The 18,910-nt window shown below is 49.1% G+C and overlaps 1 protein-coding gene across 1 annotated transcript; it reads right to left on the reverse strand.

The window, feature by feature from the left end:
• On the reverse strand, positions 1-18,116 carry DBNDD1 (dysbindin domain containing 1). The gene is made up of 4 exons (XM_083165434.1): positions 17,844-18,116; positions 8,020-8,172; positions 7,631-7,771; positions 1-7,295 (listed from the first exon to the last, which is right to left on the reverse strand). Exons 1-4 carry the CDS (start codon positions 17,872-17,874, stop codon positions 7,138-7,140), a joined length of 483 nt encoding a protein of 160 aa, XP_083021560.1. The 5' UTR covers positions 17,875-18,116; the 3' UTR covers positions 1-7,137.
• Between the last annotated feature and the right edge of the window lie 794 nt (positions 18,117-18,910).

The following is an 18,910-nucleotide window of genomic DNA, read 5'->3' on the forward strand; positions in this document are numbered from 1 at the left end:
GCTCACCACGCTTCGGGTTGGCGTTGATAGTGGGGGTGGCGTTAACAATGGCAGTGCATTTAACATTGTAAGCACCCATTAGGGTGATTGTACAATTACAAATCGAATTGCTTCACATGCATCGCATGGCATGCATCACATGCCACTATATTGCATGCGATGCACTACGATGGAAATCGGGGGTGTGCAAGGTGTGCGAAAATCGGCCGCAAAATAGCATCCGATTTTTCCATGCGATTTTCGGCCGATTTCGTGGGCGCCGTGATAATACACAAGTACCTAACATATTTCCCAGGTCACCCAGCAGGTGCACATGTGGAGTTATTACGCACTGACACGTTTTAATAGGTTCTCAGGTGGCGCTTATCATTGCACTTGGGATTCTGTGAAGAGATCTGAAAAACAAGGTACAGTACTGTTTTGGGTCCTGAGGACTGGGTTTGAGAACCTATGGTATACGGATAGTCTGTCATGGTAAAATACATGGAGATTCCTGAAATAGCTTGTTCCAAGATGGAGATCAGGTCACGGTCTGTGAGGGTGTTCCTAGTGAATTCATAGGCTTGTATGTATTTTGGTTCAGCCCACAAGATGGCTGCCTCCAGGTGTATTGGTAATGTTTACGCTGTGTATGGATCTTGCGTCTGCTCCAGAGCTGAGACCACGATCACTCCATGCTTTATACCAGTCATAGCTGTAAATGACAGACGCCTGACTGGTAACGAAGAGGTTCTGTACTGGAAGGTAGAAACATTTGGAAAAAGCCAGAACTCGTACAACCAACAAGTCTATCCTCAACTATGGATCTAATTGGGACCTGTCTGGGAGCTGCAGCCTACTGGTGGGACTGGAAGGTGTATTGGGAGGGGTGACCCGTCCCCCAGGTGTAATGCTATGATTCCCATTGTCGTAACTAGCAGGTGGTCTGTAGAACTCCAAGTAAAAACCTGTTAGGTTACTGCTCCCCTTGTCTTTCCTCTCTACCTTAGCAATAGATTTTCTGGTCTGTCCGGGTAGTGTCTAGGTCAGGCATGTCCAAACTATGGGCCTTATTCTAGTTCACTCTTTCTGATAAAATCCTTCTTAGATGGACAAACCCATGTGCACTGCAGGGGGGCAGATGTAAAATGTGCAGAGAGAATTAAATTTTGGGTTATTTTGTTTCTGTGCAGGGTAAATACTGGCTGCTTTATTTTTACACTGCAATATAGATCTCACTTTGAAGTAAAACCCCACTCAAATCTAATTCTCTCTGCACAAGTAACATCTGCCCCACCTGCAGTGCTCATGGTTTTGTCCATCTTAAGCCCCGTACACACGGGGCTTAAGATGGACTAAGCCCCGTGTGTACTGCTAGCAATATATTACTGAGCAATATATTGCTCAGTGTCCCCTTTTCATCAGCGACCAGAGATGGTCGCTGATGAAAAGGAACCTCAGCCAGCGGTGCCGTAGAGGTAATCAGCTGGTCGCAGGAGCAAGCTCCTGTGACCAGCGATTAGAATGGGGCAGAAAAGGGGAGCGCACACCCGGCGATTTATCGCCGAGACACACTCCCATCACTGGCAATATGGTCGCCAGCGACCATATTCCCAGCGATATCAGCCCCTATCGCCCCCCGTGTGTACACAGCTTAAGAAGGATTTTGACAGAAAAAGTTAACTAGAATAAGGCCCTATGGCCCTTATTTAGATCTGATCCCAGTACAAATTTGTTCTCAAAATGGGCAGTAGTTTCACAACAGCTGGAGGGCCACAGTTTGGACATGCATGGTCTAGGTAGACACTCAATAGGTCGACAACATATGGAACAAGTACTTTTTAGGCACTGCAGATTCCTTGTGGTGCCGGTATCCAGATGATAGATAAACAATGATTTAGCTGACATGCCATAGGTTGGCAGTCGTTAAGGTCGACGGTTGCAAAAGGTCGACCTGGTGAAAAGGGATAGTGTCCATGTGGACTGTGTTGAATTTCGGGACAAAAAAAAGTGGAAAAATCCCATGTCGACCTTTTGACTGTCAACTTTCCCCATGTTTGTTGACCTAATGCTCGTGTCGCCCTAACCTCATGTTGACATTCAGTCATGTCGACCTTCATGCATGTCGACCTAGTGGTGTTGACCATATGCTGTCTATCCAATGATCCATACCCGGTAAAAAGGTCGCCATGGTCATGGCCGACACAAGTTTTAAGGGGTTTTTAGGACAAAAATTATATTCCGTGTTATATGACCAGCATCAGTGCAAACGTGTACCCTGGCAAGCCCGCTTCGGCCGCCACAGGTTACTGATATATCCAATAAATGTCCACATGGAGAGTAAATAAAGCAATAGCCTCAAAATTTGTCAACAATTGATATGTTGAACTTTTGACCTTGTCAGCCTTTTGCATTTGCCGACTCTAAGCACTGTTGACCTTTCATCTGTTGACCTTTTGTACCTGTCGGCCAAAACATTGTCAATCTATCATCCCGCTACCGGTGCCACAAGGGTTCTGCAGCACCTAACAGACTAGCGCGCTATTCCTTCTGCACCAATGCTTTTGAGTCCAATGATAAATCCAGTATGAGATTTTGCACCATTTAACGCTTCACTGTTTTCCTAACTGCGCCCCATGCAGTCCCTGGGGCTGTACAGAGAAATAAAAACTAGTCTAAGATTTCAAAGCAATCGATCCGGTACAGTAGACTCCCCATGGTATCATTGCCACCTGACAGTAGAGGACTCCCCATTGTATCATTACCGCCCGACAGTAGAGGACTCCCCATTGTATCATTACCACCCGACAGTAGAGGACTCCCCATTGTATCATTACCGCCCAACAGTAAAGGACTCCCCATTGTATCAATACTGCTGACAGTAGAGGACTCCCCATTGTATCAATACTGCTGACAGTAGAGGACTCCCCATTGTATCAATACCACCCGACAGTAGAGGACTCCCCATTATATCATTACCGCCTGACAGTAGAGGACTCCCCGTTGTATCATTACCGCCCAACAGTAGAGGACTCCCCATTATATCAGTACCACCCAACAGTAGAGGACTCCCCATTATATCAGTACCACCCAACAGTAGAGGACTCCCCATTGCATCAATACCGCTGACAGTAGAGGACTCCCCATTGTATCAATACCTCCGGACAATAGAAGATTCCCCATTGTGTCATTACCGCCCAACAGTTGAGGACTCCCGATTGTATCATTACCGCCCAACAGTAGAGGACTCCCCATTGTATCATTACCACCAACAGTAGAAGACTCCCCATTGTATCATTACCACCCAACAGAGGACTCCCTATTATATCATTACTGCCCAACAATAGAGGACTCCCCATTGTATCATTACCACCCGACAGAGGACTCCCCATTGTATCATTACCACTGGACAGTAGAGGACTCCCCAGTGTATCATTACCACTCGACAGTAGAAGACTCCCCATTGTATCATTAGCACCCGGCAGTAGAGGACTCCCCATTGTATCATTACCACCCGACAGTAGAGGACTCCCCATTGTATCACCACCCAACAGTAGAGGAGCTCAGCACTGCATCTATATTAAGCCCCAGCTCAGCGCTGCATCTGTAATAAGCCCCAGCTCAGCACTGCACCTGTAATAAGCCTCAGCTCAGCACCTGTAATAAGCCTCAGCTCAGCACCTGTAATAAGCCCCATCTCAGCACTGCATCTGTAATAGGCCCTAACTCAACGCTGCATCTGTAATAGGCCCCAGCTCAGCACTGCACCTGTAGTAAGCCTCAGCTCAGCGCTGCATCTGCAATAAGCTCCAGCTCAGCGCTGCATCTGTAATAGGCCCCAGCTCAGCGCTACATCTGTAATAGGCCCCAGCTCAGTGCTGCATCATTCTGTAATAAGTCCCAACTCAGCACTGCATCTGTAATAAGCCCCAGCTAATAGTGAGGCAGATGTACTAAGCCTGGTGAGGTGAAAAAGTAAAAGGTGATAAAGTAGCAACCAATCGGCTCCTTACTGTCTTGATACAGGCTGGGTTTGAAAAATTACTGATTGTTTCGGATTGGCTGCTGCATTATCACCTTCCACTTTATAACTTCACCAGGCTTAGTACATCAGAGTGTGAGGTGAGGCAGGAATTGGTCGCTGAGATGGAAACCTTTGGCAGCGCAGTGACGTTAGATTGGCCACTCTCCATTTGGAGTCCCGAGCCGCCATTGTCTTGTCGTTTCCCTGTTCAGTGAATAATCTGATTTTGGTATTTATCTCCCTCTTGTCTCCTGCTCGCCCTTAACTCATGTAAGTGTTAATAATTGATGTTTCTAGAGGCAGGTAAGCAATATTGTTAGAGATTTCTGGGACCCAGCCAGCATGCTTTGTTTAATGTAATAAGAGTCAGGAATTGCCACTGTACTGTGTGTGTGGTGTTAGTGGGTAGGAAATGGGCACAGTATGAACATTTGGTAGCTTCTGGCAAATGGATGGACCAATCATGGTGCACCTGGGCCTAGGGGCTGTCCAATCAGCAGGCTAGCCAGCAAAGTACTCAGAGTTCTCATCTACATGGGTTGCAGTGAGATATGTGACCCATAAAATTGGGGGGTGGCTATTGATGCTGTGCCTAGCACTGGGGTGACCCTTAAGTTCTTAAGGGGTGTACACACGGAGCAAATTTGTGCTATTTTCTAAGCAATCTGACTAGATTGCTTAGAAAGTAAGCACAGATCTCTCCGTGTGTATGCTCCGAGAGATTAAATATCTCTTGCTAACTAAGTCAGTGCATGCAGTCACAATCTAGTAAGATTGCTTAGCAAATGACTGCAAATCTCTCTGTGTGTACAGAATGAGAGATACTGATCACAATCTCTCATTCTGAACCATTACCCTGACTTTTTTTGCTTAAGCAAAATTGCTTAGCAAAATCGCTTAGCAAAATCACTTAGCACAAAACTCTGCATGTGTATGTGCTCCCCATGGGAGATCTTGACACCAGCAAAATTGCTTAGCAAAATAGCTTAGCAAAATTGCTCAGCACAGATCTCTACGTGTGTATGCCCCTTTAGAATGATTCTTAAAGGGACATAAAGTGTCCCAAGTTCTTGTTTTCAAGAAGGCTAAGATAGAGGCACTTAGGGCCACGCATAAGAAAATAGCGCCGAGTCTCCATATCTGGACATCTACAAACTAATGTCCTTGGGACAGATGCACTAAGCTTTAAAAGTGATAAAAGGGAGAGTGATGAACAAACAGCCAATCAGCTCCTGCCTGACATTTTTCAAACACAGTCTGTGACATGGCAGGAAGTAGCTGATTGGCTGGCTATTTATCACTCTCCATTTTATCACTTTTGAAGCTTAGTGCATCTGGCCCTTTATGTTGATTCATTTCAGTGATGGCAGCAATGTATCTGGGCAGAACCAGTATTCAGAACAGTGCAGCCTAATCAATACACTAGGAACGGTTATATCACTGTGGTGCAGGTCATTGGATGAGGATCCCCCCACATTTTATGCGCAACGAGTTGGGTCAGGAGAGTTAAAGCCGTCTTAGATACAGGGCTACTTGGAGTCGATCGATGAAAGATCTGCAACCTCTGTTGTACACAGTTGCAGGGATTTGCGACACTGTCTGTGCGCATCTCCAAGCAGCGGCATCGTGTTTTTACACATTAGTTGCATTTAGGATCGCAGCTGCGAAAGCATTAGTACACATCTCTGAAAAAGGCCCAGAATGCAAAGCTGACGGTAAGGGCCCCAACCTGAGATCTCGTATCTATCTCTGCTTTACCAGTAACAAGGACCGCCATCATCTGGACCCCACAAGAGCTGGAGAGATGGACAACCCAAGTAAGATGCAGACATGAGTTCATCTGATCATAGTGGTGTCTGTTCGATCAGGTGCAGCTTACAGCGCACCCTAGGCAGCTCCACATGGAGTTCAGCAGATGGAAATGTGTCAGCCCAGCAGCCATTGCCAATACGAGCCAGGGGTCCAGGACAAAGTCATCCCACCACAATGCTTCCAACGGATGGGCTTGGTTAGGAGAGAAGTCCATTCTGAGTTTCACCTTTAAGTCAAGTTAGTGCATTTAATGCCAGGGCCTACATGGTGAATGGGTGGGGGAAAGTGGGTTTATACAGCATTAGCGTGCCCTGAGCCTCCATGTTCCTACGGGTTCTCTGCTGCAGCCGTTTTGTTTTATCCAGGGACTCACTGACCTGGTCAGTCAGGACATTTGCGGCTCAGGATAAATATAATGCAACACGTTGAAGCGACAGAGGCGTCTGGAACTATAGTGATAAACCTTGTAAGTGTCATAAACCCCTGACTGGCCTAAAGGAAATAATCCCAATGCTGTGGGGCGTAGTCATGTGATTTAAAGTGCAAAAGTGTCACCGTAGTAACAAAACAAAAAGTGGTCACTTGGACTTTGCAATAGGCAACATAGAAGTGGCGCCACCGCTCTGCAAGGTGATGTGAGGACTGATGGATAAATATGGGTTTGTGCAATGCGTCTCCCCATCAAAGTGCTTCCATAGTCAGGGTTCCGAGGCCACCAAAGCTAAGGTGTGGTAGATGGGATGTGTTTAAGGCTGCGGGGGGACAATCTGTGCTTATGAAGGATGTAATGTTTATTGAAGTCTGTCCCAAAACTGCAAATCCTACAGTGTGCTCCTCCACCTTGCATCTCTCTGGGGAGATGTCCATCCAGCTCTCCCAGGTCTGCTACATGTGGTCTCCTGTGTCATTCCATTGGGTATCAGAGAATCCCCAGCACCAGGGTATCACTCATTACACAGATAGTGGTATAACAATGCCTTAGGTCTTCAGGACGGCTTGAGGTACCAAGTCTCCACTTGGTCTTTATCATTCTTGTACCAATGCTTCTTGAGGTTCTATTACTAATTACGGCAGGAGATTCTGTCTTTACCACCGCTCCGAAACAAAAATTTTCCTATTCTCCAATAACATACAATGATCGATTCTCTGGACCTGTCTACTTCTGCTTGGGGTAGGCACGTTCCTATCTATCAGTCTGATGAGTCTCTGTAGTCAATGCAGTTTGGAGAGCTATGGTCTTGGCACTTTCTGTGGTCCATTCCCTGATATGGGTGATAAGAGGGCCGTGGGGACCAATATGAGTGGGGGGAGGGTAAAGGCTTTTAATTCTCTTTGGCTCTCTCTGCAGCAAGGAAAGTGTCCAGCAGGCCTCCTTGCAGCTCGGAGTCACTGAGGTGTTTCTTTTCCCTTTCTGCTCGTGTCCTGGTCCAGGAGGGAGAACGCAGATAGCCAGCCCGAGGGAGGGGAGGTAATTGCAAACCTGAGTGTGAAAAGCAATATGTCAGACGAGAAGGAATTCCCCCAACACATTAACTGCAAATGCAGAAACCTGAGTACATGATATGATCTAGGCCTAGGGTATCATCTATCCCGTATCTCTGTCCTTACTAGGGAACCAAGGTCATGAAGGCCAACTGCTGAGATGGTTCCTCACACATCCAGGACATGCACACACTTTACTCTGCAATAACTGGCTCATCAGCTGTGGGGTGCATGGTCTTGAAGGATTGGTCATCCACCCCTTGCCCAGTCTCTCAGCTCTCTACCCTGTGTATGCCCCTTCATTTGTTATGATGTAATGGGGGGCTTTCACACCTGGTGGAGGCTCATTGTGGGGGTTTTCATCATCAGAATCAGCGAACACCTCAGCCAGCTCCTGGTCGGACATATCTGTGAGCTCTGTCAAGTCCAGAAGATCGAAGTGCACTTCCAGGGAGGAGACGCTACTGAGAGGCTCTACGGGGACAATACAGAGGTTATGGGATGATGCACACTATGGCCTGAGATGACAATAATCCTGTGGTGATATGAAACCCTGAATTAGCTCTAAAAAATAAAAAGGTGTCTGGTACTGGTGTCAAGTCTCCATCAGGTCTAAAGCAAACTATCACTACATCATTTAGTCAGCAGCTTATATTAGGAAACAGGTCCATTGCATGTCCTAAATGGGGCAAAAAAAGTGGTCTATGGGTGGAGGTACTCACGTCTTCGCTCTGTGACCTGTAGAAGCCCCGAACTAGGTGCCAAGACTCCAGTTTCCTCTTCCACCCCAAGTGAGTGTTGAGGTTCCTGTACGGTCACCTCAGTCGGGGTATTAGAGTGTAGGCTGGTTGTGTTCTGGACTTCTCGGGTCTGCTCTACACATGGGACACACAAAATAAGATATGAAGACCTAGATAATTAAGAAACATAGAAACATAGAATTTGATGGCAGATAAGAACCACTTGGCCCATCTAGTCTGCCCCTTTTTTAAACATGTTACCTCAAACCATATTTGATCCTTATTTTTTTGTAAGGATATCAATATGCCTATCCCAAGCATGTTTAAATTGCACTACTGTATTTGCGTCTACCACCTCTGATGGTAGGCTATTCCACTTATCTACTTGGACACAGATTATGAATGTCATTATATACTATTGGCTCACTTGGGGTCACTTAGAGTCAACTGCCAATTAACTGTTTTAATCATTATGACATTTAGCTTCTTCCTGCCGCCGCTAGCCAACTGCCCCTCCAGCCCCAGAACATTTGGTCACATTCTCTATATTTTACACACACTTTAACATTCTGCCATACCCAGGATTCATACCCATCACCAGTAACACTGGAGGCAGCCACCTTACTGATTAAGCTATTTGTTCCTGCTAGAAAATGTGACAATTTTAACTGTATGAAGCTACTTCTAATTATCCTTGTCCAAAGAGTGGGAAGGTCGTAAGAACCAAGAGATTGAGCACAAGTGGAAAAGAAAAGGTCAAGGGAGGAACTTTCAGTGGTTGTTAGATAAAGTCCATTGGGGGAGACCAGAGGAGGATGAAGGTGACAATTGTTTTGACAGTAAACAAGCTTAGAGAAACCAGAATGCTTACACCACCATTTATGTCCAGGTCTAGTAGTGACCTCAGTGCCGATCCTTACTTCACTGGGCCTAGGAGTGACCTCAGTGCCTATCCTTACTTCACTGGGTCTAAAGGGGACATCAGTTTCGATCCTTACTGCACTGGATCTAGTAGTGACCTCAGTGCCGATCCTTACTTCACTGGGTCTAGGGGTGACATCAGTGCCGATCCTTACTGCACTGGGTCTAGTAGTGACCTCAGTACCGATCCTTACATCACTGGGTCTAGTAGTGACCTCAGTGCTGATCCTTACATTACTGGGACTAGAAGTGACCTCCTTGCTGATCCTTACTGCACTGGGTCTAGTAGTGACCTCCTGGCTGATCCTTACATCACTGGGCCTAGTAGTGACCTCAGTGCCGATCCTTACTTCACTGGGTCTAGTAGTGACCTCCTTGCTGAACCTTACTGCACTGGGTCTAGTAGTGACCTCCTGGCCGATCCTTACATCACTGGGCCTAGTAGTGACCTCAGTGCTGATCCTTACTTCACTGGGTCTAGTAGTGACCTCAGTGCTGATCCTTACTGCACTGGGTCTAGTAGTGACCTCAGTGCTGATCCTTATGTCACTGGGTCTAGGGGTGACATCAGTGCCGATCCTTACTGCACTGGGTCTAGAAGTGACCTCAGTGCCGATCCTTATGTCACTGGGCCTAGTAGTGACCTCCTTGCCAATCATTACTTCACTGGGCCTTGTAGAGACCTCAGTGCCGATCCTTACATTACTGGGTCTAGGGGTGACATCAGCGCCGATCCTTACATTACTGGGCCTAGTAGTGACCTCACTCCCGATCCTTACGTCACTGGGTCTAGTAGTTACCTCAGTGCCTATCCTTATGTTACTGGGTCTAGTAGTGACCTCATAGAAACATAGAATTTGACGGCAGATAAGAACCACTTGGCCCATCTAGTCTGCCCCGTTTTTAAACATGTTACCTCAAACCATATTTGATCCTTATTTTTTGTAAGGATATCAATATGCTCATCTCAGCACTGATCCTTACTGCACTGGGTCTATAGGTGACCTCAGAGCCGATCCTTAGGGAACATAAAGACAGGGAGGACACAGAGAGGAGAACGGTGGGTTAGGAGGAGAGCTTGCACTCTATAGGGGAGGGACAGACAGGGGTGACACACAGAGGGGAGAGCGGTGGGTTAGGAGAAGAGCTTTCACTCTATAGGGGAGGGGCAGACAGGGGTGACACAGAGGGGGGAGCAGTGGGTTAGGTGAAGAACTTACACTCTATAGGGGAGGGACAGACAGGGGTGACACAGAGGGGGGAGCAGTGGGTTAGGTAAAGAACTTACACTCTATAGGGGAGGGACAGACAGGGGTGACACAGAGGGGAGAACGGTGGGTTAGGAGAAGAGCTTACACTCTATAGGGGCAGACAGACAGGGGTGACACAGAGGTGAGAGCAGAGGGTTAGGAGGATAGCTTACACTCTATAGGGGGTGACACAGAGGGGAGAGCAGTGGGTTAGGAGAAGAGTTTGCACTCTATAGGGGCAGAAAGACAGGGGTGGCATAGGATTACAGTTGGACATATGTGGTAGCCATGGCTAATGCTGCACTTGGCACTGGATAATGGTGTTGTAGTTTCAGCTCTACGAAATCCCCTAGAGGAAAGTGTCACTTGGAATAAGTGCCACATGACTCCCAGCGTGCCACTCTCTAGGGGCACCAATCTGTTGCCATTGGCAGCATCACGCGGCTGAGCCGTATGACGATGAAGCTGCTGGAATGACTGAGGCTGATCACAGACTTGTACATGAAGCGCTTCCAAACTAATTCTACAAATTAGACTTTTGTCCGTCATACAGTATGTGACTCTATAGCTGCAGTATGTCATTGTGCATCTCTGGCTTATTGTAGACAATACAGGGAGTCTGGGCAGTCACACCGGCCTAGATTACACTCCCCATCCCTGACCTCCCCACTGATGCCTGTCAGACTCTGCTCTGGGGATTACACTAGGGGCTTATAGAGCTTTGCACACTTAAACTAAACATGGGGTCTTTGTGCCTGGATGTCACCCTCATGGCAACACCATCACTTTCCCTGTAGTGCCCTGTTGCTGTTCCTGTACTGCCATGTCACTGTACTGCACTGTCCCTGTACTGCCCTGTCGCTGTTCCTGTACTACCCTGTCACAATCCCTGTACTGCTCTGTTACTGTCCCTGTTGCTGTCACTGTCCTGTCCTGTTGCTGTCACTGTCCCTACTGCTGTACTGCCCTGTCGCAGTCCCTATACTGCCCTGTCGATGTGTCACAATTCAGGATGCACTTCAGCTCGGGAATTGGCTTGACCTATCACAGGGGCGCGGAGTCTAACCGTGCCGGGGGGTTTCTGCCAGTGACCCCTCCAAGCGGGATTTGGGCTTCTGCGGCGCCCGACACGTCGGTCGCGGCCCCCTGGATAGGTTTCCCTAATGAGCTGATGTGCTGGGTAAATATGGACGTGGTCGTCTAGCCGGGTCAGAACCAGATGGGCAGTGCGGTACAAAGTGGTGCAGCAAAGAGTGGTCAGGACAGGCCGGGTCAGGTACACGGGAATGACTAGTATCAGGAATCAGGCAGACGGGTAATCGGAGTCAGGCTGGGTCGGTACACGGGAGATCACAGTGGCGGTACACAGGGGTATAGCAAATGGATGGTCAGGAATAGCTGGGGTCAAATCACGATGAATAACAATATGGGAACGCTGGAGCAGACTTATGTGAGCCTATACTCTGGCAAGGTTTACCTGCAAGGGACTTCCTTTTATCCCTGCAGGTAAGCCCACTTATTTCCTGCCTGTCACTTTAAATTTACTTGTACTGCGGCGCGCGCGCCCCTAGTGAACGCGCACCCGCCTGCTGCTGAGACGCCGGCCACCTCCCCCACCGGCGCTGTTGAGTGCTCCCTGTTGCCGGCGGGGAGGGACACCGCACGCCCCGGCTGCCGATCGCCGATGCCCGGGCGTGATGGGACGGGCGCCCACGATGAACATACCCCCGGACCCGGTAAGTGACGCCACTGGTCCGGGGGACTGTGACATTACCCCCTCCTCTAGGGGTGGGCACCGAACACCCCAAGAACGGCTTGTCAGGATACTTGCGATGGAAGTCTTGCAATAACTGGGGAGCATGAATCTCAGAAGATTCGACCCAAGAGCGCTCCTCTGGGCCAAACCCCTTCCAGTCTACGAGGAATTGGAGCTTCCCTCGGGATCTTCTGGAATCCAGAATTTGGTTAACCTCATATTCCTCGTGGTCCTCTACCGTGACAGGTGCCGGAGGTTGTCTGGTGTTGGAAAACTTGTTAATAACCAGTGGTTTGAGGAGAGACACATGGAAGACATTGGGGATTCTCAACGACTTGGGGAGCCTAAGTCTTACGGCAACTGGATTTATTATTTGCAAAATACTGAATGGGCCAATAAATCTTTGGGCCAGTTTCATAGACGGTACTCTAAGCCGCAGATGTTTGGTGGAAAGCCAAACTCTGTCTCCAGGTTTGAATTGAGGAGAAATTCTTCTTTTAGTGTTGGCAACCTGTCTGTAGCGGTCTGATGCCCTCCTGAGATTCCTCTTGACTGTTGACCAAATGTTTTGAAAATTCTTGACCACATGTTGGACTGCTGGAAGTGTGCCATTGGCCTTTGAAAAGAATTCAGGGAGATTGGGATGGAATCCATGTTGGACAAAAAATGGAGAGTACCCAGAAGATTCATGAAAGAGATTATTATGGGCAAATTCGGCCCACGGAAGCAGGGATACCCAGTCATCTTGATTTGCCGATACGTAGACTCTTAAAAACTTCTCCAAGTCCTGATTTACCCTCTCAGTTTGCCCATTACTCTGAGGGTGATAGGCCGATGAAAGGTTGAGCTTAATGTTAAATGAGGCACATAAAGACCGCCAAAATTTGGAGGTAAACTGTACTCCTCTGTCTGACACAATGCTGCGAGGAAAGCCATGGAGACGGAAGATTTCCTTGATAAAGACTTGAGCTAGCTTGGGAGCCGAAGGGAGACCTTTTAACGGGATAAAGTGAGCTGCTTTCGAGAACCGATCTACCACCACCCAGATGGTGTTGCAACCGTGGCTGAGCGGAAGTTCAGATATGAAATCCATCGAAATGTCCTCCCAGGGGTGATTTGGGATGGGAAGAGGATGGAGTAACCCGGCTGGAGCTTTTGTGGTGGATTTATGTTGGGCACAAGTACTGCAAGCCGCCACAAAGTCCTTGACGTCAGACCTTATGGATGGCCACCAGTAATCACGACAAATAAGTTCTAGCGTCTTAGCAGATCCCGCATGACCAGAGAAGCGTGAAGAGTGGAACCACCGCATGAGACCCCTTCTTGCCCTGGGGGAAACAAATGTCTTACCCGCAGGTATCTTGATTCTTCTGGAGGATGCGATGAAACAGGATGATTTCAAGATGGGCTTTTGCTCACTTAATTCTTCGGAGACCGCTGGCCCATATGCTCTAGAAAGGGCGTCTGCTTTAACATTCTTATCTCCCGGACGGTATGTTAGCACCAGATCGAACCGGTCGAAGAATAGTGACCATCTTGCTTGACGATAGTTGAGGCAGTGTGCCGTCTTAAGATACAATAAATTCTTATGGTCTGTGTAGACCGTCACTGGGAATTTCGCCCCCTCCAAGATGTGTCGCCATTCCTGTAGAGCCAATTTAATCGCTAGTAATTCTTTATCTCCCACTGCGTAGTTGCGTTCTGCAGGTTGAAATTTCTTGGAAAAAAACCCGCAGGAATACCATTTATTGGTATCATCTTTCTGGGAGAGTACTGCTCCGACTCCTACTGATGAGGCATCCACTTCCAAGAAGAAGGGCTGGTCAGGATTGGGACGTCTTAGAATGGGAGCGGATACGAAGAGTTGTTTCAGAAGAAAAAAGGCTTGCTTGGCCTCTGTTGGCCATTCTTTAGTGTTCTCGCCCTTGCGGGTAAGCCTGTTTATAGGAGCCACCACCGAAGAGAAGTTTTTGATGAACTGTCTGTAAAAATTACAGAATCCCAAAAATCGTTGGATGGCCTTCACCCCCACTGGTTGCGGCCAGTTGGCAATAGCCGACAATTTCTGCGGATCCATACGTAGTTCATTACTCGTGACAATGAACCCCAAAAACGGCATCTGCGGTTGTTCAAAGGAACACTTCTCAAGTTTGCAGTATAGCTGGTATTTGCGGAGACGGGACAGTACTTCGCATACCTGGTCCCGGTGCACTTGGATGTCCTTCGAAAAAACCAGTATGTCATCGAGGTAAACCACCATGAACTTGTTTAACAGATCTTGAAAAATGGAATTCATAAATCTCTGAAATACCGCTGGAGAATTGCTCAACCCAAACGGCATCACTAGGTATTCGAAGTGTCCGTCCCGGGTGTTGAACGCCGTTTTCCATTCGTCACCCTGTTTGATGCGAATTAAGTTATATGCCCCACGAAGATCCAATTTGGTAAAAACTCGTGCCCCCTTGATCCTATCAAAAAGCTCAGAAATTAAGGGAAGGGGGAAGCGATCCTTCACCGTAATGGCATTCAAGCCCCTGTAATCGATGCAGGGCCTCAGACCCCCATCTTTCTTCTTGACGAAGAATAGACCCGCACCTGCCGGTGATTTGGACTCGCGGATGAAGCCTCGTTCCAGATTGTCCTTGATGTATTCGGACACCGCTTGTGACTCTACCAAGGATAATGGAAATACTCGGCCCCGAGGAGGTGTCTTCCCAGGAATTAATTCGATGGCGCAATCCCAATCTCTATGGACCGGTAGTTTTTCTGCCTCCTTTTTACTGAAGACATCAGCGTAAGCCTGGTAAGGTTCAGGAATGTTGGCTTCGGATTTTGGTTCTGTTAAGGAGAAGGAACACTGGAGACGCTCGATTTTGGATATGCATCGCCTATGACAATCCTCTCCCCACGCTAGTATTTGCGGATCTCTCCAATCTAACACGGGTGAATGTTGCTGGAGCCAGGGCAATCCTAAAATGATTGGATTCTCAGCAGAGGGAAGGACGAAGAAGGAAATGGTCTCTTGATGTAGAGCTCCGACTCTCAGGGTTACAGGCTGGGTAGACGCTTGGATGCTGGAGAGTGGGAGCCGATTACCATCCACCCCTATAATGTGTAGGGGATTGGACAACTCTTGAGATGGTATTCCCAGATCTCTAGCTGTCTGAGCGGTGATGAAATTACCATCTGCACCTGAGTCTAGGAAAGCCTTGAGGACTTGGGGGGAATCTCGACCTTGAAGGGTGACATCAATGGTAAATCTGGCAGCGGAGACTCGAGGAGGGGTATAGGAGATGGTACCTAAACTGACCCCCTGGCCATCAGTTAGGTCCTGTCGTTTCCCGGACGCTTGGGACAGTTGGAGAGAAGATGTCCAGATTCTCCGCAATATAAACACAGGCGATTTCTGAATCTCCGTTCTCTCTCTGCGATTGGAAGACGGGATTTCCCAATCTGCATGGGTTCTTCCGGTGGTTGGTTGATTGTCACAACCGGTGCAGAGGCTGAACTAGAGCCCGGGGGAACGAACCGAGGGGCTAGCTTGAAACTGTATCTGCGAGATTGTTCTCTCTCTCTCTCTCTCTCTCGGTGGCGAAGATCTATGCGATTACACAAGGAAATCAAATCATCCAAAGAAGCGGGAGGTTCACGGGAAGCCAATTCGTCCTTGATTCTGTCGGAAAGGCCCTGCGTGAAAGTAGCAACCAAGGCCTCCTCATTCCACCCTACCTCGGAGGCTAGGGTCCGGAATTGAACAGTGTACTGGCCCACCGTCTGGGTCCCTTGTTTCAGACGAAGAATGGCTGCTGCGGAGGAAGTCACCCTTCCTGGTTCGTCGAAGACTTTACGGAATTCGGCAATGAAATCGGCACTCCGGTTGACGATCGCATGGTTTCCCTCCCAGAGAGGAGAAGCCCAGGACAGAGCTTGACCGGTCAATAGGGAAATTATATAGGCCACCTTCGTCCTCTCCGTTTGGAAAGAGGCCCCTTGGACCTCGAACTGGATTAAGCATTGGTTCAAAAACCCTCGACATTCCTTGGGGTTGCCATCAAACTTGGCCGGGTTAGGAATTCGCAAGGACGGAGCCCCGACTACTACGGCTGGCGGTGCTGGCACAGGAGGAGTTGGCGGAGGCGATTCTACCCGCTGCATCAACGTTTGGAGGCACTGCATAATCTGTGCTTGGTCCTGCTCCTGTTTTTCCACCCTAGTGAGGAGGTGTTCCAGGAGCTCCTTTGGAGACGGTCCAGCCGCTGGGTCCATATTCACTGGGCCAGAGTATTCTGTCACAATTCAGGATGCACTTCAGCTCGGGAATTGGCTTGACCTATCACAGGGGCGCGGAGTCTAACCGTGCCGGGGGGTTTCTGCCAGTGACCCCTCCAAGCGGGATTTGGGCTTCTGCGGCGCCCGACACGTCGGTCGCGGCCCCCTGGATAGGTTTCCCTAATGAGCTGATGTGCTGGGTAAATATGGACGTGGTCGTCTAGCCGGGTCAGAACCAGATGGGCAGTGCGGTACAAAGTGGTGCAGCAAAGAGTGGTCAGGACAGGCCGGGTCAGGTACACGGGAATGACTAGTATCAGGAATCAGGCAGACGGGTAATCGGAGTCAGGCTGGGTCGGTACACGGGAGATCACAGTGGCGGTACACAGGGGTATAGCAAATGGATGGTCAGGAATAGCTGGGGTCAAATCACGATGAATAACAATATGGGAACGCTGGAGCAGACTTATGTGAGCCTATACTCTGGCAAGGTTTACCTGCAAGGGACTTCCTTTTATCCCTGCAGGTAAGCCCACTTATTTCCTGCCTGTCACTTTAAATTTACTTGTACTGCGGCGCGCGCGCCCCTAGTGAACGCGCACCCGCCTGCTGCTGAGACGCCGGCCACCTCCCCCACCGGCGCTGTTGAGTGCTCCCTGTTGCCGGCGGGGAGGGACACCGCACGCCCCGGCTGCCGATCGCCGATGCCCGGGCGTGATGGGACGGGCGCCCACGATGAACATACCCCCGGACCCGGTAAGTGACGCCACTGGTCCGGGGGACTGTGACACGATGTCCCTGTCACTATACTACCCTGTCCACTGTCCCTGTACTGCCTTGTCGCTGTCCCTGTAATGCCCTGTCACTGAACTGCACTGTCCGTGTACTGCCCTGTCGCAGTCCCTGTACTGTACTGCCCTGTCGCAGTCCCTGTACTGCCCTGTCGCAGTCCCTGTCACTGTAATGCCCCGTTGCTGTCCCTGTACTGCCCTATCGCTGTACTACACTGTTGCAGTCCCTGTACTGCCCTGTGCCTGTACTGTCCTGTCAGAGTCCCTGTACTGCCCTGTCGCATCCCTGTACTGCCCTGTCCCTGTACATCCCTGTCCCTGTACTGCCCTGTCCATGTCCCTTCTCCTGGAAGTAATGCATCTGCATGCAGCTGTCCTGTCTCTAATACAGCAGAAATACTCAGCATTCCACATATACTGCTCCCCCTCTCCCAGCAATAACACTGCAGATGGGATTGTGGTCTGTGCACACTGCTGGGACTACAATCTTCTCCCTGCAGTTACAGTATCTGCCGGCTTCTCCCACTGTGCTGCCCTATAGGACCCATGCATGGAAAATCTCTGGAAAACACTCTTGCAAGGAGAACGGATGAAGACAACTTAATATTGCATTGTACATGTGCATTCCTTACCTCAGTGTGTATAAAGAGGTGGGGAGAACTCCGGTTATATCACTTCTACACATTGATATGCTCTCCGGATATTCTCTATACAATGCAGCAGTGTGTCCAGCATCCCAGACCTGCTCCCGATACCCACATATAACCCATCCGCTACACACTACAAGGCTGGAGCAGCATCCACCTGACAGACTCTCACCTGAGGGACCAGGCCCTTGCTGGGGCTCCATCCAGACACTGGGGCTGCGGCACTCTCCGTCAGCTGGGCAGGAAGAGACAGGGCAGAGGGCAGCATCAGATTGACTAATCCCCTCCTTGCAGCAGGGCTGGAAGATCTGCAGCCCAGACACACATCCCCAGCCTGGGAGTCTCAGTGATGAGTGAGCCTGGCATTGCAAATGAGTATAGAGAGGGAGTGAGCGGGGCGAGGGGAGGGATGTCTCAGGGTGTTAGCAGCTGTGTGTCTATGTGTGTGTGTGTGTGTAGAGGAGACATTGGCAGGAAGCCCAAGCTAGAGGTGGGAAGGAGACAGAACTTCCATCTGAGTTGGATGCTGCAGATCATTGTGGGCAGATATGCCGGACTGTCATATAGAAGCAGATCCCATGTAATAATGGCCATTATTACATTATGACATAGCGGTCTTCAGAGGGACATTTACTTACCAACCTTTCCCTGAGGTATAGGGGTCACATTTGCCCTTCCCCAGTGGAATGTAAGCTCTCACGAACAGGGCCCTCTCCTCATGTGCTTCCTCTTACTAAGGGGCCCATTTACTTATATATAATTGTGGCAAATCCCCCCAAAACACCCATTTTCGGGAGTTAGACGCAAATATTAAGTATCCCTACTGTGATCCCTCTTGTCCTGCTCGCAGATGCATCTCCCATAGTTTTTTTCAGGTGGTGCAGTGTTGCCCATTGTATCAATATTAGGCAGCATCACACCATGTCCCAGGGCAACCGCTCTGAGATTTCAGTAGCCCATTGTAGCCATTGGGCTACAGACTGCACTGCCGGTGGGGCAGTGCGGTCAGCGCTAATCGCACATGTGCAGGCACTCCGGCAGCTGGCGAAGCAGATTGCAGCTCCTGTAGGATGATACACCCAGCAATATGATCACAAATTGCAATGTGATACTGGGTGGTAGATCCTGCCCAGATCACATTGTATACAGTGTGTGATCTATGCTAAATGGGCCCCATTGTCCTGTACTGTAAGGCGCTGTGGGGTAGATGTATAAAGCAGTGATAATGGAGGAGAAGTT

Source organism: Crinia signifera, chromosome 11, assembly GCF_055691185.1.
Source record: "Crinia signifera chromosome 11, ASM5569118v1, whole genome shotgun sequence".
NCBI lineage: Eukaryota > Metazoa > Chordata > Amphibia > Anura > Myobatrachidae > Crinia > Crinia signifera.

Excerpts from the sequence above, each read along its gene's own strand:
- DBNDD1 (XM_083165434.1), bottom strand. The coding sequence starts at position 17,874 with ATGGAGCCCCAGCAAGGGCCTGGTCCCTCAG. Across the intron at positions 7,772-8,019 it reads ACAGGTCACAGAGCGAAGAC|AGCCTCTCAGTAGCGTCTCC; the intron begins GTGAGTACCTCC and ends TTGTCCCCGTAG. Across the intron at positions 7,296-7,630 it reads CCACAATGAGCCTCCACCAG|GTTTGCAATTACCTCCCCTC; the intron begins GTGTGAAAGCCC and ends TTTCACACTCAG.